Raw genomic sequence first — 22,110 nt, 5'->3', positions numbered from 1 at the left:
TTTCTCAGTCCTTTTCAGTAATATACTGACCAATTTACTTTTGTCCATTTATATTTTTCCCTTTTTTTTTTTTAAATCCTCACCCAAGGATATTTTTTCCATTGATTTTTAGAGAGAGTGAAAGGGAGAGGGAGAGACAGAGAGAAACACTGATGTGAAAGAGACACATAGATTGGTTACCTCCTGCATGCCCCCACCTAGGGCCGGGAGCCTGCAACCGAGGTATGTACCCTTGACCGGAATTGAGCCCGAATTGAGCCCTGGGACCCTTCATTCTATGCATTGAGCCAAACTGGCTAGGGCTATTTTTTCCACTTTTATACTCTTTTTTTTTTTTTTTTTTTTTACTTTTTAAAAAAACTATGTCCTTTAATATTTTTTGATATTTGGTTGCACAAGAGTCAAATAGAAATGTGTAGTAGAAGTAAAAACATCTACCTTGTACTTAATTCTGTAAGTTATTTTATTTTATTTTTTTTCTTCTTTTATTGTCTAAAGTTTTACATATATCTCCTTTTCCCCCAATTAACACCCCCCTCCCCCCAGCCATTCCCACCCCGGGCAAGCCCCCAGTGTCTGTGTCCATTGGTTACTGTAAATTAATTTTACATACTATTGTTCAATTTTTGCTACTCTGTTCTCTATCTTCTTCTTTAGAGCTATACTATACCTTTTGTGATTTCATTGTTGAGGGGCACTTTCTGTTTGTATACTTCTTTGTAAGCACAGTATAAATTCCTAGTTCATTCAAATTGTATTTATTGATTGAGTTAGAGAGAGGACTATCATATGACTTTTACACTTTTATTTATTTCTCTTGCTCATCTTAACCTACTGAATAACCTTATTTTTTCACCTTTGAGGTCTGATTTTTCTGAATTTCTGGGTCCATTGATCATGTTGGCCATGTTGGCAGGAAAGATTTTGAACTATGGATTTTAATTAAAATGGATTATACTTAAGGAAGATTTTAAGAATCTTTAGGAGATGAAATAGAAAACTAATCTTTAATTCTTATACTTTTTGTTAAACATCAGAGATGTATTCTTTTTTTTTATTTTATTTTATTTTATTAAATCTTTATTGTTCAGATTACATTTGTTCCTCTTTTTTTTCCCCCCCATAACTCCCCTCCTCCCAGTTCCCGCCCCACCCTCTGCCCTTACTCCCCATCCACTGTCCTCATCCATAGGTGCACGATTTTTGTCCAGTCTCTTCCCGCATCTCCCATTCCCCTTCCCCCCCCAAGAATAGTCAGTCCATTCCCTTTCTATGTCCCTGATTGATTATAATCACCAGTTCATTCTGTACATCAGATTATTTATTCACTTGATTCTTAGATTCACTTGTTGATAGATGCATGTTTGTTGTTCACAATTTGTATCTTTACCTTTTTCTTCTTCCTCTTCTTAAAGGATACCTTTCAGCATTTCGTATAATACTGGTTTAGTGGTGATGAACTCCTTTAGCTTTTCCTTATCTGTGAAGCTCTTTATCTGACCTTCAATTCTGAATGATAGCTTTGCTGGATAAAGTAATCTTGGTTGTAGGTTCTTGGTATTCAGCACTTTGAATATTTCTTGCCATTCCCTTCTGGCCTGCAAAGTTTCTGTTGAGAAATCAACTGACAGTCGTATGGGTATTCCCTTGTAGGTAATTGAGTCTCTTTCTCTTGCTGCTTTTAAGATTCTCTCTTTGTCTTTTGCTCTTGGCATTTTAATTATGATGTGTCTTGGTGTGGTCCTCTTTGGATTCCTTTTGTTTGGGGTTCTCTGTGCTTCTTGGGACCTGTAAGTCCATTTCTTTCACCAGGTGGGGGGAAGTTTTCTGCCATTATTTCTTCAAATAGGGTTTTCAATGTCTTGCTGTCTCTCATCTTCTGGCACCCCTATAATTCTGATGTTTGTACGCTTGAAGCTGTCCCAGAGGCTCCTTACACTATCTTCGTATTTTTGGATTCTTTTTCATTTTGCTTTTCCGGTTGGGTGTTTTTGCTTCTTTGTATTTCAAATCTTTGACTTGATTCTTGCGCTCCTCTGTTCTGCTATTGGGTGTCTGTATAATATTCTTTATTTCAGTCCGTGTATGCTTAATTTCTAGTTGTTTCTTTATCATAGCATCGAGGGTCTCATTAGATTTCGTGAGGCTCTCATCAAGTTTATTGGCAGCTTCTAGCACATTATTGCAAGCCCTCATAATTGCGTTTTTTAGCTCTATATCCTCCATTTCTGTCATGTTTTTTTGTCTCCGCATTTTTTATGCTTTCTTGGTGCACCCCCTTGTGGTCTTTGTGCGCAGTCTTGTTCTAGTTAAGCCTTGATTGTTGTAGTTAATACTAGAGGGATTTGACCACCAGGCCGACTGGCTGTGAGAATCAGCTGTGTCTGCCGCAGGAAAACTTCTGTCCTCTGGAGAGGTGCTAATCTAGCCTTTGCCTGAGGCGATCCGGCAAATGGCTCTGTGCAGGGCTTGGGCAGGGCTGGTCCCAGGGGATCTACAGGGTGGGCGGAGCGAGCAGTTATGGCTGCTCTCAGTCCCTTCCCCAGGGGCTCTGCCTCTCAGAGTCCCAGCAACCGCTGCAAACCTCGGAGAGAAAGCTGCCTTCGAGTTCCGACCGAAGCCAGACAGTCCCGCTTCTCCCGTTTGAGTCTGGGTCCCTAGAGACTCGCCCGGATCTGGAGCTCAGAGTCTGAGGCTCCCTCTCGATTGAAACAGACACCGCGCCCCCAGCCGCCAGCCCGCTCCGCATGCATTCCGCACCTCAGTATTTTACTTCCACGTTGCGCCTCCTCTGAGTCTCGGTATGCTTTCCTCTTTCCTCCTAGTTGTAGAACTTCCACTCAGCCAGCCTTCCTGTGGTTCTGGATGATGCTGTTCCGTCTTTTAGTTGTATTTTTGAAGTGGTTCTTCGAGGCAGCAAACTCCGGTGTTTACCTATGCCGCCATCTTGGTCTCTCCCAGAGATGTATTCTTCAGGCCCGTTGCTGCAACTTTTAATTCATTCTCAGTCTTTTTTGGATATGCAATTGAAAATTTTTCTCCCTGAAATAATTCTAGGATTATTCTAACTTTCATAAGAGTCTCTCTGGATTTTCTGTTTTGTTTCCAACTGTCCTATTTATCCCATCTACTCTCTTTGTATTTACCACCTTTATAGTTTTTGCTTATTTATATGTGATTTCTGTTTCTCATGATTTCATTTTGTCTACATTACTTAAGTTTTAACTTCTTTGTGCCATATTCATGTACTCTTTAAGCCTTTGTGCCTGGTTGATAACTACCTTGTTTTCTTATTATTCATTTTTAAAATACAGAGTGAAGGCATTTGACTGATCCTGTTTTTTTAAAATGTATGAGAATGTCATAGATCATTGACATAACTATGGTTATCTGACTTTTCCTTAGTTGCTCATTTCTATGTCAGTTGAGTTATAACTGGTGAGTAAAGGGCACCAAATTCAGCAGGTTTTGTGGTATATTAGAAAACATAGTTGATATATCTAGCATGTAAATCATGCTAATCCTATACCTTAGTTTACACAGTTGGGATATTTGCTTTAGACACTGGTGCATCTTGCTTATTATTTTTAAATTAAAAATTTTTTCTTTAATGATTTTGAAGTTATTAATACATTCTTATTGAAACAATTGAAATAATGCAGAACAAAGATGTACAGGGGTGGGCAAAAGTAGGTTTATAGTTGTGAGCATGTGAAACACAGAAGTTAATAAAGCTATTGTAATAATCATAACCTGCATGTTTCTTTCCATACAAACAACTGTAAACCTACTTTTGCCCCCCAACTTGTATAAGAACATATCTCCTACTTGTTTTCTGATGATGTTAACATTAATAACCTAATGTGTATCCTTGCACATCTTACTAATTATAACACAGAGGCTTAGTTTACTTTTATTGAAGTTAAATCTATACTATATCTATATCAAAGTACTATATCTATAGTACTTTGCCGTTTTTCTTTTCACTCAAATGTTTATCATGAAATATTTTTACAAGTCTGTAGATATCTATTCATGTTTGTGTTTCCCCAACTTCTTTGTATGTGCACACATATACACATTTATATAAAACCCTATGTTAGGTTTCTTGAGGAGAGGGTCCATTTTATTTATTTATTTTTAAAAATTCTTTTTATCTTGTCTATCATTTTCTCTCTTTATTAACCCCCTCCTCCCAATTAACATGGCAAGCCATGTTAACCTGCTGGATATAATTCTATACTTTTTTCCATGCTTACTATTATATACAAATTATATACAAATATGTGTGTATGTGTCTAAATACACACTCATATATGTAATTTTTTAGTTATTCCTTTTAAAAAATTGGGATCATAATATATAGTTCTGCATTTTCATTTAGCAGTACAATGTGGACATTCCACATTGGGATAGCTTAAATTTATTCCTTTAAAATTATTTTTACATTCCTGAAAACTTTCAGATATATGTGAGAAATTATCACAACGAACACTGAAATACTCTCCATCTAGGTTCAGTAATTGTTAATATTTTATCATATTTACATTACCTTTTTATCTTAGCAGGTTATATGTATTACTGTTGCTGTACCATTTAAAAATTAGATGTGGACATAATGACATTTTACCACCAACTCCTTCAGCATGCATCTCTAAGTCATTCTCCTTCATAACCATGATATCGTTATCACACCTAAGAAAATTAATAATATTATTGAATATCTGATATCTAATTCAGATTTTATTTTTTTCAGTTTAAAAAATGTCTTTTATAGATGTTTTATATCAAACCAAGACACGTTCGAGGTTTACTCATTGCATTTGGTTGATATGTCTCTTTATCTTAATCTAGAAAAATTTGCCCAGCCTTTTCTTCCTCCTGTGTACCTGTTAGAAGTCTTGCCCAGCTAATTTGTAGAATGTCCCCCAATCTTGGATTTACCTATTTTCTCGTGATATTATTTAACTTTTTCTTTGTTTTCAGTCTCTCCTGTAAATTGAAAATGAACTATAGAGGCTTAATTAGATTCAGGTTAAACATTTCTGGAAAGCATGCTGCATAGGTGATGTTATGAACTTTTTTTTTTTTTTTTGCTTTTGGGTCAGGAGAGGAGCCTGGGAAGTGGAGAGGGTTTGGAGAGATGAGGGGAGGGAGCCAGGAGAAGGGGCACTGGGGCTCTGGGAAGGGGCCCAGGGAGCTCTATGAACTTTATTATATTGCATTACTTTAGGGTACACATAATGTCTAGTATCTCACTATTAATGCCACTAAGTCTGTTTACTTGTTTAAGAGATGAAATAATGAGCTTCTCATTTGATATTACAATCAAATCTTTTTTGTTTGATGTAAATTACTCTTGAGGTTCTTGGATTATCTTTTCGAGTAGAAAACATTTTCAAAATACTCTTGAGAACAATTACTAAGAGACATAATTCTTCCATTGCAGAGATCCAATTTATTTTTAGAACTGATACTTCATGAATCTGAGGATCTGAAATAACCTGGTTAAGATACATAGAAATTATTATTATTATTTTAAAAATATCTTTATTGATTTCAAAGAGGAAATGAGAGGGAGAGAGAGATAGAAACATCAGTGATGAGAGAATCATTGAATGGCTGCCTCCTACACTCTCCCCACTGGGGATCGAACCCGCAATCTGGCCATGAGCCCTGACCAGAAATGGAGCTGCGACCTCCTGGTTCACAGGTAGATGCTCAACCACTGAGGCACACTGACTGGGTGATCCCTAGGAATTAAATATTTAATTCTCCATAGTGCAGTATTTTATGGATTTGTTTTCTATTAATTTGGTTTCTTGAATTTTTACATGATTTTTATATTGAGCTTCTAAAAATTACATGATGTTTGATATTATTACCACTTTATGTTTCAGAATGTGCCCATTTACTTTTGGCTCACAATGCTCCAGTAAAAGTGAAAAATGCTCAGGGATGGAGCCCGCTGGCGGAAGCCATCAGCTATGGAGATAGACAGATGAGTAAGCAATATAAATTACAGTTGTTATATAGTCTAAAAATATGAAGTGATTGATGCATTTGAAATATTTTTCATTTAGCATAACTTTCCATGCTCTGAAAAGTGTGCAGTTATTTATAAGCTTATATATGGATTATTAGGAACTTGAACATTGCATGATACATAAAAATAACTGAGGAATTATGTTTAAAAGTATGTTTTTTTCTCTTTTAATAGCATTCTGCCCTATTGTTATTTTTTATCATTTACTTTTTTATTTTTTAATCCTCACCTGAGGATATTTTTTTCATTGATTTTCAGAGAGAGTAGAAGGGAAGGGGGAGAGAGAGGGAAATAGAGGAGAGAGATGAACATCGATGTGAGAGAGACACATCAATTGGTTGCCTCCTGCACACATCCCAACCAGGGCAGGGATCGAACCTGCAAGTGAGGTATGTGCCCTTGACCGGGAATTGAACCCAAGACCCTTCAATGCATGGGCTGATGTTCTAACCATTGGGAAACTCCGGCCAGGGCTTTATATAATTTAGATTGAAGGACTTTTTAAAAATATTGAGAAAAAAATAAAAATAAAAACATTGAGACTTGACTGTCCTTTCTGACAACTGCTTAATTTTTTGAAGATTAATTGGAACTGAGAATAATCGGTGTATCAATATCAGTTATGTATCTGTTTTAATTACTAAAAGCAAGGAACAAGTGTGTCTGTTTTAGTTTTCAGAGAATTTCCAAAAAATGTCAGATATATTTTTCACAATTTATAGACTGTTCAGTTATACCACTCTCCCTCCTCCTACACCTTTTTTTTTTTTTTTCCAGTTTCATATACAGGTCTTATTTTTGTCAAATATATCTCAATAGTTGAATATTTTATAAAATTTTGAATGGTAATATTGAATGGTAATATTATCTTTCTTTTAGACTTTGAGGCTGAAAATAATCACTTCAGTCTAGCTTTGTAGAAGGAACTATAAAAAATTTGGCAGTTTTATTTTAAAAAAAGCATAACGTTGGACACTACTGAGTTGTTATTTGGTTTTAATTTTATTTTTGATTCTAAGTTTTGGGCTCTTATGGGTTTTTTCTTATGTTTTAGCTTTACAAGTAATCCACATATTATATCTGTGGAGTTTCTGAACACCTTGGACAACTTTTAATGGTGAAGTTAGATTTGGGCTTAAGATTTAATATGAGATAAAATTGTGATATTTTAACAACTATACTACTATGTATATGTATATGTATATGTAAGTTATTCATTGAGAGTTGTCCTTTCTGGACAAACATCAAGGGACCCTTATGAGAGCAAGAAACTGTACTAACCCTAGAATTATTTTAGGAAAAGGATAAAAATATACAGCTCTAAGAAAGTGAGAATAAATTAAAAGTTGTAGCAGTTGGTCTGAATAAACTTTCTCTGATATATTTTTTAAAAATTTTTGTTCACTTTTTTTTGGGAGAAAGAGAGAAAGAAATATCAATTTGTTGTTCTACTTATTTATGCATTAATTGATTGATTCTTGTATGTGCCTTGACCAGGGATCAAACCCACTCCTTGGTATATCAGATGACACTCTAACCAACTGAGTTACCCAGAAAGGGTTCTGATATTTCTAAACGATTAGCAGAGTGGAGAGGAAATGAGGTGGGCTCCTGGATTTCTGACCCACCTTGAGACAAGTGACTTTCAAGGATTCTCTTATTCAGCATTAGTGAATATTTATTGAGTCCTTACTATAAAGCATGTGTATATAGTAAGATGTAGAGAATAAAGACATGGTTTCTACTCTTTAGTAATTCATAATCTATGGGAAGGCCAATAAACAGAGTTTTCTAAGAAAATAAATTATTGGACATATAGTAATTTTAATGTAAAAATTGAGGCACATATTAGTTAAGGATGTTATAAAAGTGATTTCTGTACAGTGATATTTTTTAAAAATAATTTTATTGATTTCAGAGAGGAAGGCAGAGGGAGAGAGATAGAAACATCAATGATGAGAGAGAATCATTTATTGGCTGCCTCCTGCATGCCCCCCACTGGGGAAGTCTTCTGGAGCCAGCAATGAGGGCTGGAGCTCCAGAAGATTTCACAGCAGGGTTTGAGATTATTAGATAAAACCTAAGACTTTTTGATTGAGTAGGAGACAATAGATTTTTAGAAAAAAAAATCTTTAGATCAAATGTGGTAATCTTGTCTTAAAGAAGAGATACTGTGTTTAGAGAAGTAAGGGATAGATTAGAAAGATAATTAAATGAAAGAATTGACAATGGTTGATTATCTCCTGGGTAGTGATAGAAGGATTATGGGTAACTCCAAGATCTCTATCATATATTAATGGTGATCTCATTGATTAATTGATGTATAGAATATAGAAGGAAAAGCAATATGGGATTTAAATAATTAGGTGTTAAGCTTGGTGAGTTTGAGTTATGTGTGGCACATCCAGGAAGAACTCTCCAAGTAAGAAGTGGGAAATAATTAGACTGGAGTGTAGAAGGAAGTGGAGGGCAGAAGGTACAGATTTAAGTAATACTTGGAGCAATAGAGCGTAGTTCTAGAAGCTTTAGGAACAATAAATGGAAAACTTAAAAAATGCTGGGAGAAGAAGGCAAGAGAAAAATTGTAGTTTATTGGAATATAAATTCATTTGAGTATGAATTCTATCTAATACCATCTAAATACTCTAAAGCTAATTTTATTTGAGTATGAATTTTATCTGATACCATTTGAGTATGACTTTTAAAATATGGAAGTACAAATACTGAAACCCCAAAAACATAGTGGTAATTTTGTATAATTGCATTCTGAATGTTTCTGCTTCCATAAGAAAGTTTGAGTTGATGTGATTTTCTTTTAAATGTGAAGTCTCATAGAACAAGAATCTCTTTTTGCATATATTACTGTGCTATATAGTATTGTCACTACCTTTTTAATAATGTTTGGTCATTTTTACGTCATTTTGTGTTATTTATTGAATGCCTTCTTCAGTCAGTTGCAGTATGTTCAGTTGATGAAAAAATATGGCTTCTGCTTTACTAGTACATTAAGAAGATACCTTTTCAGCCTAGGAATTGAATTCTTTTTATTGTTTACATTCAACAGAGGCCTATTTCAATTTGAAAGCAAGAGAGGTTGAATAAAGATTTATTAAAGTATTAGAGCTTATAGTGAGGAAGAAAAGCTACTACATTTGAGTAATGTATCTCTGATATTAGAGTTAAATTGTAACAAACATGAAGGTTAACCAGATTCATATAAATTTGAATCTGTAAAGAATCTTAATGATTATCTAGGTCATTGGTTCCAGACTATTTGGATTTCACAGACCAGAAAAATATTTATTTGAGGATTGATGCAGAATAGCTAACATTTTTATTTTAGTGTATAAGAACTTTAAAAAAAAACAAAAGGGATGACTTCACCCAGCCTGCGTGGCTCAGTGGTTGAGTGACCTATGAACCAGGAGATCAAAGTTCAGTTCCTGGTCTAGGGCACATGCCTGGGTTGCGGGCTCGATCTCCAGTAGGGGGCGTGCAGGAGGCAGCCGATCAATGATTCTCATCAGTCTCTCTCTTTCTCTCTCTCTCTCTCTCTCTCTCTCTCTCTCTCTCTCTCCCCCTCCCCCCCTTCTTCTCTGAAATCAATAAAAATATATTTTTAAAAAAGATAACTGCTTTCTTCTGCGATCATTTTATTAAGAAAAAGACATTTTTAAAGCCAAAAATAATAGCAAGAATAGTTCTTGAATTAAAATAATATGTAATCTATAAATTAAAACCATCCTAGTTTCCAATTTTTTCATTTTGCTGCATATCACTGAAAACTTGAACAATTGGTCACTTGAAATGTAGACTTGTATTTGGGAATTATTGACCTAAGTCACAGAGCTAGTTTGTTTATTTTTGCTTCTGAGTTTTTTTTTACTGTGTTAAAAATATATGTAACACAGCCAGTTTATAAATGAGATCAGGTCTTATGTTCTTTGGCTTCTAGTCTCAGCCTTTTTTACTGTTCTGAAAGATCTTTAGTAATTTAAACATTGTTCTTTGCTTTTTGGCTTTTTAAAATATATTGTAATTATTGTTAGACCTATGGTTAAAAGTAAGAATAAACTTTACTGTTCTTCAGAATTGTTCCTTGGCCTTTTCCTAATTTGGCCTATGTGGACAAAACAAATCTGGTTCAATCTTTCACTGCCATTCTTCTTTCTGTTTCTTTTGTTTTTTAAAATTTTTAAATCCTGACCCGAGGATATTTTTCCATTGTTTTTTAGAGAGAGTGGAAGGGAGGGAGAGAGAAACATCAATGTTAGAGAGACACATTGATTGACTCCCACAGGCTCCTGACCAGGGCTGGGAAATGAGCCTGCAACCGGTGCACATGCCCTTGACCAGAATCAAACCCAGGACCCTTCAGTCTACGGGCCAATGCTCTACCTACTGGGCCAAACCAGCTAGGGCATTCTCTTTTTTTAACCTTCTGTTTTTGTGTGTATTCCACATAGGCTTGAAATAGTTTATAAGACTGCATATTGTAAAATAGAAAAAATAGTATTTTTACATATATATCTATGTACGTATATGAAAAAATGTCAGGACCAAGAGGAGAAATCACGTATTGATGTATATATTTTTTAATCTCAATGCACACTTTTCCATCTTCTTATTTTGCTAGCCTTAATTCATTCAAGTCTAGTGTTTTCCCTTATTTCAGTAAATGTTAGCGATTAACTGATTTTTGCTAGTCAGTTTTAGACCATCATTCTAATAGATAAAAATCATATTTAGTTAATTGTAGGCACAGTAAGTAAGCAATTTATATTGAGGCTTAACCTTAACTATATAGCAGATTTTACTTTATTCTTATTTGACAAATGAAAAAAAAGAAACTTAAGTTTGGGAAAATTTTCTAACTTGTCCAAGTTTATACATAGCTAGTAAGTAGAAAGCTGGGGTTTGCACTTTAATGCAGTGTTTACATCTTAACTATTGAGAAAATACTAAGGGGGTCTTCAGGTTTTATTAGATTCAGAAGTTATTGTTAAAGATAGAATAGGATTCATTTCTGTATTTTTTTCTGTATTAGTATTATGTGAAAATACAACCTCTAGTGAAAATTTGGGGATATACAGTACCTGGTAACAATTGTAGATACTTACGTTTTTAGAAAAGTGGTATCCAATGGGATTTTTGAGATCTGCTAACTTTGAGATCTTTTAGATCAGTGTTACAACAGGACATTGCATCATCTGATTGAGATTGGTAAATCTTGGCTCAGTCAGGTAAATTCATATAGATAATTTAAAACTAGGAAAACTAGTGTGAATAATAACAGCCTTACTAAACTTATTTACTAACTACATCTCTCAATATATCTGTATAAAAGTCAGTGAAATAAAATTTTTTAGTATGGTGAAATCTATTTTAAATTAATTTTTTTTAATTTCAATTTTAGTTACTGCTCTTTTAAGGAAGCTTAAACAGCAATCCAGGGAAAGTGTTGAAGAAAAACGACCTCGATTATTAAAAGCCCTGAAAGAGGTAGGCTGTATTTCTTTGCTGATTTTGTATTCAAAGAATAATTGTAAGTGTGATTTTAAGCATTTTTTAAAATATAGTCTAATTTCTCACTAATTATTAAGGGTCAAAAAGTGGTAAAAATCCTGCTTAAGTTAAGCAATAATAATATAACAAAATACTCTGATTATGATGTATAAATATACTCTTAATGGGAACCACCATTCACTTTGAACTAGGAAAGTAAATAAAGAATTATTGCTTTCTTAGATGAGAGCTCTAAGAAAAAAGGAGGTAGGTCATAGTTAATGGCAATAATTTTTCTTTGTCCTTTGGATTAAAAGATTTCTAAGAGCTGCAGCCCCTGCTTCTAGCAAGAGCAGTTTGCATTTTCTTTATATAATTCTTTTTGTGCCCTACCTCTTGATGGTAAGAGCTGGGAGTGCTGGCATAGAAAGAGAGGTTTATTTTCTGATGTTTTCTTCTGTATTTTTGATGGCTAAAAGGACTGTGGAAGAAAGATAGACCTGTGATGATGATTATGTCTTTTCTTAGGTATGCCTTTTTTTTTTTTTTTGAGCTCTGAAGATATAATTTTTTTTTTTTTTAGAATATTTGATTATAATAGTTTCTTTAACAGTTATAGTCTTTGGGTGTTTAGTTTTTAATTTGTGAAATAAAATTTTACTCTGTAGTTCTCATATGGTGACATATTATTTCAGATTTAATAAACCTTTGTGTTATTACTTTGCAGAGATAAAAGTTTCTATTATAATGGATTGTTTTTTTAGACCATTATGAGGCTATATAAATAATCATTTTGGAAATCATTTTTTATAACACTTCTAAAGTTATTAACTATTTTTACAATAATACTTATTGTTATTTTAGTTATGCTGAGAAAAGGAATATTTATTTATGCAAATTTAAATGTCTATCAGTTTCAGATATTTTCCTATGTAATTAAAATGTTATAAAACCTATAGTGCATATTTTCCTTTGTAGATAAATGTGTGCTATTGTAATGTTTTATTTTAAATAATGGACATTATTTTCTTTTTCTCTAATCTAAACATTGAAATTTTCTATTTTTGTCTATAGATCTTAAATGATAACAGATTTTTAAAAAGCAAAATGTTAAGTAGATATAAGAACTATTAACTAAGGTGCATTCAGTAATTATTCATATTTCATTTTCTAGCTAGGTGACTTTTATCTAGAACTTCACTGGGATTTTCAAAGCTGGGGTAAGAGTGTGCTATGTTTTACTATAACATATGTACATACGCAGAATTGCAAATGTAAAAAACAACTATTGTATATACTTGTTAACATAACAAATTTGATACTTGCCCCAGGAAAATTAATATTTTCCATTATGTTGAATGTAATAAACTAAAGTGGTTGTTTGTAAAGCATTGAAGTGGTATTTCATTATCTCAACCTGATTAGTAACTTTTATAATTTTTATTTTAAGATTAAAAATGTCTTACATTTTTAAACAATGAAATGCAGGTTTAAATATTATAGTACTTTAAGGAATGTTCAGAGGAAGAGAGAACAATTATGAGATTATTAGATTACTGAATTAAAGGAAGTTTGATATAGTACTTGGATCCCTGAATGTGCAGAATTTGGTTAACATTAGATTTTGGATATTTTATCAACTTTCAATCATTTTGGCCACTTTTCCTATATACTTTATAGCTACTGTCTTTTTTCATTTTAATTTTTTTTTTTATTGATTTCAGAGAGAAAGGGAGAGGAAGAAAGACTGAAACATCAGTGATGAGAATCATTGATTGACTGCCTCTTGCACGCCCCCTACTGGGGATCGAGCCCGCAATCTGGCTTGTGCCCTTGACTAGAATCGGGACACTTCAGTCTGCAGGCTGATGCTCTATCCACTGAACCAGACCAGCTAGGGTTATAGCCACTGTCTTAACATACTGTTTGGTTGCACACTGTTTCTATTATTTATGAAAGACCTTAATTCCAAGATATTTTGCAGTCATTTATTTTACCTTAGTAAGTTTCTCTTTTCCCCATTGTTTAAATAGGGAGCTTGATCCTAGTGACCTTAACTAACTAAACAACTGCCAAAACAACTAAATTTTGTTTAAAAGTTTTAAACAAATGTAATGTATATATATGAGCTTACATTTTTTTAAAGCATCTGAATTAATTTTATGATATAAAGATATTTGAATGCTCTATGGTACTTACCCCAAAAATAATTGTAAAAATAAATCATAAAATAATTATAAAAGTAAGATATTGACATTATAGAAATCACTGTTAATGTTTCATACTAATGTTTCGAAATCTTTTTTTAATGTTTACAAATGTGTGAGTGTGGGTGCACAAATATATGCTTAGCATTCTTTTTATAAAAATATATTTTTATTGATTTCAGAGAGGAAGGGAGAGGAAGAGAGAGATAGAAATATCAATGATAAGAAAGAATTATTGATCGGTGGCCTCCTACACATCCCCCACTGGGTATGGAGCCCACAACCTGGGCATGTACTGTGACCCGAATGGAACCGTGACCTCCTGGTTCATAGGTCAAAGCGCAACCACTGACCCACACCAGCTCGGCCTGAGCATTCTTTTTTAATGGAATTATAGTATTATATGATTATACAATTTGTCATTCTTATTTAAAATATCACAGGCATCCTACCATCCTACCAGGCATCCATTCATGAGGAAGTACTTCATTTATTTTAACAGCTTCATAATACTTTACAGCACGGATGATTAAGGTTTTCCTAATGTTTTTCATCTCTAAATGTAAAGTTTTAATTCCTAAATAAAAGTAGTTATTTCCAAAATTGTTACAATTCTACCTGATCAGGCTAGTTTTGGCTTCATCAAAATCACACGTGATTTTGTTATTCTGATAGGCCTACCTTGCCTTTTTGCTTTATATATCATCCAGGAGCCCTGGTGTACTAGACCACTGAGAAGAAAAGAGGTTTGTAGTGGCTTTGAATAATAAAAGAGCTCCAAGTCAAATTGGTCTAAAGTCAAAATACATTTTTTCACTCTGTTTTTTAACATTTTATTGAGACCCTATCTTCCTTGGTGATCTTAAAATAAGGGTGTCCCTTGAGTATAACGGTTCTTTAACTGATTCTCTTAGTAATATTAGTGGTTTAAATTCTAAAATAGTCCATTTATCTTGCTGAGCAAAATGTTTTAAAATATTTTGAAAGTGACAGTTCGTTATATGAAGAAATAGAAATGGATGTAATCACTCCTGAAAGTGTACATACATCCGTAGTTACAAACACATTATAAATGTTGCATAATCAAATTCATGATGGAACCCCTAAGGTAGTTGTTGAAAGTATTGGGGTTTTTTTTGAGAACTTAACTTTGACACAAAAAAGTCAGCACATCTATTTGTTGCTGATAAAGGATTTTTCTGATTTCGTGTCAAACCTAACTCCTGATGGTTAGATGGCATATGTAATTCTAAAAACTAAAACTCATTGACTAGATTTAGCTTAGACACTTTGGATTTAAAAACACTGTATAATTTTTATTATTAGATTCGATTATCAAACTTTATTCTAGAGTTCAGGCATGTTTCTTCTCCTTGTCAAAACCCCTAAAAAAGGGCGGGGGCAACCCAGAAGTAAGGGGGAATCTAAGAAATACTGAGATCCCAGGATTAAGTTTAATTTAAAGGAAGTGGAGCATACAAACTCTACTCTCTTTCCTGTGCTGTCATATTCAGTGTTTGGCTGAAAATAGCCTCAGACTTGATTAAAGTGGGGATAATAATTGCCCCATCTTTTGCAAATTTTTGTTTTGTTGTAAATGAAATGTAATCATGTTTTTGAAGGAAGCCCTATATATTGTAAAATGTTAAATAATTTACAGTATCATAATCACTACTTCAAAATTAGGATTATGCATATAACATGTTTCAACAGAAAAACTGATAATTTAAAAAGTTTCTTTATCTCATTATCTACAGAATATCCATTCTACCCTATATATTTGGGGTTGTTATTTGCATATTATGAATGGAAAACATTAGACTTAGAGATGCTAATTAAAATCAGGAAATAAGTGATAGCAAAACCAAAACTTAAATTTAGAGACTCTTCATTTTTCAGTTCAGTAAATTATGCTACCTTTGGAATGGCATGTTAGACTCTCAGATTATACTGAGCTAACTTAAAATATAGAGTTTAATTGTTCAGTTTACACGGGAAAGGAAAAAGTCATCACAGAATTGGGAAAATATAAATTGCTCTATTTTTAGAATTCATTTCATAGCAGTATTCTTTTTTGTTGATACCATTCCCTCTTTCCATTTGTTTTGTAGCTTTTTTGCCACTCCCCGAAATCCCCAAGCTTCTTTTTTGCATATCCTGATTTTTTATTTTACATAAACATATTAAACATCTTTAAATGCTCTTCAGAAACATTTTCAATTACTACAAGTATATTCCATCATTCTTGTTTTATATTTAAGTGATTTTCTTATTTTCTGCGTTAGATTATTTTCTTGAGATTTATTTATGAAATAATTTTTGAAATTGTGCTTATGAAAAATTACTTCTAAGCATTTTATTTTCTCTTTGCATTCATTTCTTCCTCCTTTTCTGATTTTTCTAAATTTTGTTTTTGTAGGTTTCCATACAATTTCAAAAAATGGAGTAGATTAGGTTAAATTAATTTCGAATGCTATCTTCTGATCATTTTTTTCATGCTACATCAAATACTTGAGGAAGGAAAACTGGATTTCAATTAATGAGCATGAAAGAAGAGCTTTGACCATTGACATAAATTTACACTTCTATTGCTTTTCTCAACTTCTATTGTTTCATATAAGGGATTTTTTTTTTTTTATCAGAAAATGATTTCTTATATACTTTGACTAGGGTAACTGTTAATTGGTATTCCATTCTCTTTGGGCAGTAAACTTTCCTTATTTTTGTATAGTAAAATGTCTAGAAAACAGTCATCATTCCTGGAAATCATTTTAGATTCAATAACCTCTCACGATTTTAAAAAGAAATTGATATATTAAGTGTACTTTTAGTGTTTAGAAAATATTGATACTTCTGAAAAAGCTAACTAAAAAACTAGTCTTTAATTTTCTCTGAAATTTTTGTTTCTTTCTAACCCAGGTTGATTTAGCACCCATTTTAAACACTGAATTTAAAAAAATATACCTGTAGCCCGGCCGATGTGTCTCAGTGGTTGAGTGTTGACCCAGGAACCAAGGAGTCAGGGTTCGATTCCCGTTCAGGGCACATGTCTGGGTTGTGGGCTCGATCCCCAGTAGGGGGTGTGCAGGAGGCAGCCAATCAATGATGTTTCTCATCCATGTTTCTAGCTCTCTATCCCTCTCCCTTCCTCTCTGTCTCAAATTATATATATACACACACACACACACACACACACGTATATATACATATATGTGTAATATATGTGTAAGATATCTATCTGTCTGTCTGTCTGTCTATCTACCTACCTACCTACCTACCTACCTACCTATCTGTATACATGCAACACACTAACATACACATCTGATATGATCTTACTTTCAGGAATCTTGAACTTCATATTTTTTTCTTTTTTGGTATGTGGTAGTTTATTATAACCTGATACACAGATTTATTCATCCATACAATAACTCCTATTTCCCCAAAGTATGGCAGATAATAACTAATAAAAAGCTATCAAAAGATAGCTGTGATATGAATGTGAGCAACATGGAATATAGACATCTATAAGTAAACAGTAGGATTCCATTTTATAGATTTTGAAACTGAGGTTCAGTGTGCTTAAGTAACCAAGGTCACATATTTGGGATTCAAACTCAAATTCAGTTATTTAGATTTAAAAACGTCTTTTTCTGTTATACACATTACTTTCTACTATCTATCTATTTACTACTAGCCTGGTGCACGAAAATTCGTGCACTCGGAAGGGGAGGTTCCTCAGCCCGGCCTGTGCCCTCTCGCAGTCCGGGAGCCCTCAGGGGATATCCAACTGGCGGGGAGTGGGCCTAAGCTGCAGTCTGGCCTCCCTCTGCGGGAGGTGACCAGCGGGCCGATCGGGACGGCACAGGTGGCGAGTGGCCGACGCCGCCCCCCATTGCACCACTGCTGCCGGTAGCCTCCCTCTGCAGGAGGCGACCCCGGACAGCTGATCTGGGGATGGCAAGCAGCTGGCCTCACCCTGAATTGCCCCACCACAGTCGCCGGTGGCCTCCCTCTGTGGGAGGCGACCCCAGCGGGCCAGTCTGGGGACAGCAAGTGGCTGGCTCTACCCTGAATCGCCCCGCCGCTGCCCCCCTCCCCATCACCATCCCCTCCCTCTGCCCGCTGGCATGTGCCCGCTGGTCTGGAGTCACCTGTTCGCTGGCCCCACCCCCCACCCATTGGTCGTTCCGCTGTTTGGTCAATTTGCATATTATGCTTTTATTATATAGGATTTATTTATTCTAAAATTTATTTTTATTGATTTCAGAGAGGAAGGGAAAGGGAGAAAGAAACATCAGTGATGAAAGTGAATCATTGATTGGCTGCCTCCTGCACACATCCTACTGGGGATCAAGCCTGCAACCCAGGCATGTACCCTGACAGAGCATCAAACTGTGACCTTCTGGTTTATAGGTTGATGTTCAACCACTGAGCCACACCAGCTGGGCTATTTTCTACTATTTAATCACATTATATTTAAAGGATCAGATAGGATTCAGGTCCATCCAGTTACCCATTTAGGAGGGTTTAGTTACCAAAGGGCATAGTTTTCTCATCCTGTCCAATAAAGAGGGGATATGCAAATTGACTGTCACTCCGTCACAAAGATGGCGCCCAGTCCCCTCAACCCCACCAGAGTCACCCAGTCCTTTCAGGCCCGCTGGGGGGAGGGGGGTGGCAGGCGTATGGTGCGGCCAGACCCGCCCTCAGCCCCCCAGCTGCCCAGGGCCGGCCTGAGGCACAGGCAAGCCTCGGATGTCGGCTGCTCAGCAAGCCTTGGATGTCGGCTGCCCAGCTGCCTAGCCCAAGGCGCAGGCAAGCCTCGGATGTCGGCTGCCCAGCTGACGCCCGAGGTGCAGGCAAGCCTCAGATGGTGGCTGCCCAGCCAATGCCCGAGGCGCAGGCAAGCCTCAGATGGCGGCTGCCCAGCTGCCCAGCTGCCCAGGGCCGCCTGAGGCTCAGGTAACCAGGGCCGGCCGAGGCTTGCGCTGCCTGCAGTGGCAGCAGCAGAGGTGTGATGGGGGCGTTGCCTTTTCCTGATTGCTGGGTCGCCTCCCGCCCCTGAGGGCTCCCGGATTGTGAGAGGGGGCAGGCCGGACTAAGGGACACCCCCCTCCAGTGCATGAATTTTCATGCACCGGGCCTCTAGTCTATAATAATATCCTACAATATATATCCACAAGGAACATTATATCAACTCTGCTACTGGTGGTGTGCAGGGGTGGTGGTGGGGAATGTGGTGAGCTATACCGCAAATACAATTAAATAATAGATACTTGAAGTTGCTCAAAATTGCTTTACATATATTTTAGGTGGGAAAATACTATTTCAAAAGAAATTATTATAATTTTGATGAACATTCCTAAAATGTTCATGTTATTCTTCTAATTAATTTTTACCTCTTCTTTTTAAAAAATATAGTGCCTTTACTTTCCCGAATTCTGCCTTCCGATGCATGTAAAATATACAAACAAGGTATCAATATCAGGTAAGGTGATTTGATTTTTTTTCCTGAGTAATAGAAAATCGAGATTTAGAAGAATCTTTCCCCTTACCCCTCTAGTAATAGCTTACATTAGGATGTAGTATAACTTAAACATGCTGTAATAAAGTCACAACATTTTATCTCATTTGAGACATACTATATACAGATAACCAAAGGTATCAACTCTTGACTAAAACAAAGGTATTATTCTTATTCAACTACAGAATATCTAGAAGGCAAACAGTGAAGAACATGATGTAATACTAAGAAGATTTAAGATGGTCATCTCCTTGATCCTGGCTTTTTAAGGAATAAGGGACACATAAGTAGAAGACCTAATTCTTGTCCTTCTTTCCCTACTCTTATACCCTTCTGTTCCCAATGTACCCATCCATGAATCCATTCATCTGTTCAATCATTTATTCTAGTGAACTTTTTAACACTAAATTTAATATTCTTCTGTTTCTTTTTAAAACTTAAGATTGATGATTGGATCATGTGGAAAATCTGTTTTACTCATTTCAGAATTTTACTTTTATCATTCCTTATTATCTTTAGCTTTATATTAATGTAGGTATATTTGTAAATTAGGTATATGGAAGTTATATATAATGCTAGTGAATACGCCTCTATATATATATATATATATATATATACATATATATATATATACACACACACACATACATACATATATATGTATATTAGTATATTTATAAATTATATATACATATATACAGTATTACATATATATCTTTATACATATCCAGAATATTAATTTGGATTTGGATATCTAAGAGGTTAGAACTGGAAATGTCTTAAAATATTATTTCATGTAAACTGTTTTTTTATAGATGAGAAAGTGAAGTGATTTTTACAGGAGCACTTTGCAAATTAGTAGCTGAGCCAGGACCTCCAACTTCCTGTCAGTTCCCACCATGTCACAAGGCAGAAATTTTAAAAAACTAACTATATAAAATTCACTATGTAATATGTTGAATTTAGAGGAAGAGATAACCTTTAGTTGGAAGTAAGTTCTAGGTTAATTATTCTCAAGCAGTAGAATTAGATTAAAGTAGAAGTTTCTAAATTTTTGTTTTTTAAAAAAATAACCTCTTCAGAAGTTTCTAATTATGATAGTGCTCATGCACATTAAGTTCATGGTAATTATAGAAACCTTGGAAATTACAGAAAAATATACAAGAGAAACTAGGAAAGGATTTGATAATGATGTAGGTTTAATTCAGCAGCCCATTGTTAACAGTATATTATGGATTCATAAAAAATTATTCATCAATTTAAAAATGTTTAATATAGGCACTTGCCAAAGGTAGTAGCTAATTTGGGAGAATAGTATTTTATTCCATGTGTTATACTTTAAGGTTAGTTTCAGTTTTGTTTGATTTTTAGAAATAGCAAAAAAGGAGGAACTTTCTCTTTTAAAAAATTATATCACATTTATATATGACTTTTGGAAGTAAATTTTATTATGAATATTATGTAATAAATATAGATAATAAAACCACCAAATGGTTAAAATGGAGACATGAAAATAGGAGCCTGTGGGAGAATCATTGTTATAGAAATGTAGGTTAAGAGGAAGCTGCTTTAATGTAGTAAGACACTCAGACCTAGGGCTTACACGCAGCTGAGGATGAAGGAGAAATGTGATAAGTTCCAAAGCTCTTTATTTCTAAACAAAGTTTACCACAACATTAATGGAAAGGCTGGATTTTAGGAAGCTTGGCAAAGTTTTTTTGCCTATATGACAAGAATTGACTTTTAAAAAATATGTTAACATTAAATAAAAACTTTCAAATTTAAATGTCAAAAGACTTAGTTTTTTAAAACATCACTTCAAATAAAGCTGAATTTTAAATATATCAAAGAAATCTCTAAAGTTTACTCATACCTCATGACAGGCATCTGATCATGTAAATATGTTCTTTGGTGTCAAGGAGAGATGAATACTTTATTTTTTATTTTTTTATTAATATTTAAACTTTTAAAAAAATATATTTTATTGATTTTTTTACAGAGAGGAAGGGAAAGGGATAGAGAGTTAGAAACATCGATGGAGAGAGAGAAACATCGATCAGCTGCCTCTTGCACACCTCCCACTGGGGATGTGCCCGCAACCAAGTTACATGCCCTTGACCGGAATCGAACCCAGGACCTTTCAGTCCGCAGGCCAATGCTCTATCCACTGAGCCAAACCGGTTAGGGCGAGAGATGAATACTTTAGTAGAAATAGGAAAGTGTGAGCAGCTTTATTGTTGTGAATACTAAAATATTTTCACTATTAATTTTAATAATTTGAGGTGATCTGTACCCACTGACTGAAATGATCATTGCAAACTTTGCCCCATTTCAGGCTTTTCCTGTCTCAAGAGAAGGCTCTATTTCCTTTTTCAGGGCTATTTGGCATTTTTCAAGTTTTTATATCAAAAAATATTTTCTGTTTAAATCTTTGCATTTATATAAAGATTTTTTTGTTCTTCATAGCCATTACATGTCAAAAATTAATATTTAGGTTCATAGGCTTAAAGGGAAGGAATAGTTAATACATTAAAATATCATGATACATTTTATCATTATGAGGCATGTGAGATATTTATTAGGCCATATAATATGTCAGGGATATTGCAGAAGATGTATTAGGTAGTCTTATTTCAATTGCAAATTATAAAAGTACAGATGAAATAAAAATTGACTGTTACTGATTTTAGGTGTGACTACATCTAGGAGCTTAAATATCACCATGTAAATCTATCTCTGCCTCTCTTTGTATCTCCTTTCTCAGTATTTTCACCCTTACCCCTTGCAACTCACTACCACTGTCATCCAGGATGGGAAGGAATGGAATG

The 22,110-nt window shown here is 34.6% G+C and overlaps 1 protein-coding gene across 1 annotated transcript in view; it reads left to right on the top strand.

The window, feature by feature from the left end:
• The first annotated feature begins 5,880 nt into the window (after window positions 1–5,880).
• The window catches only part of ANKRD13C (ankyrin repeat domain 13C), a 51,042-nt gene continuing 34,812 nt past the window's right edge, over window positions 5,881–22,110 (top strand). The window contains exons 1-4 of the mRNA XM_023762875.1: window positions 5,881–6,005; window positions 11,463–11,548; window positions 12,726–12,771; window positions 19,180–19,246. Coding sequence (XP_023618643.1) covers window positions 6,002–6,005; window positions 11,463–11,548; window positions 12,726–12,771; window positions 19,180–19,246 — 203 coding nt within the window. The 5' untranslated portion in view covers window positions 5,881–6,001. The remainder of the gene's footprint in view (window positions 6,006–11,462; window positions 11,549–12,725; window positions 12,772–19,179; window positions 19,247–22,110) is intronic.

This window comes from Myotis lucifugus, unplaced genomic scaffold (assembly GCF_000147115.1).
Source record: "Myotis lucifugus unplaced genomic scaffold, Myoluc2.0 scaffold_265, whole genome shotgun sequence".
Lineage (NCBI taxonomy): Eukaryota > Metazoa > Chordata > Mammalia > Chiroptera > Vespertilionidae > Myotis > Myotis lucifugus.
The sequence above is the reverse complement of the archived record's forward strand: the minus strand, read 5'-3'. Positions and strand labels throughout refer to the sequence as shown.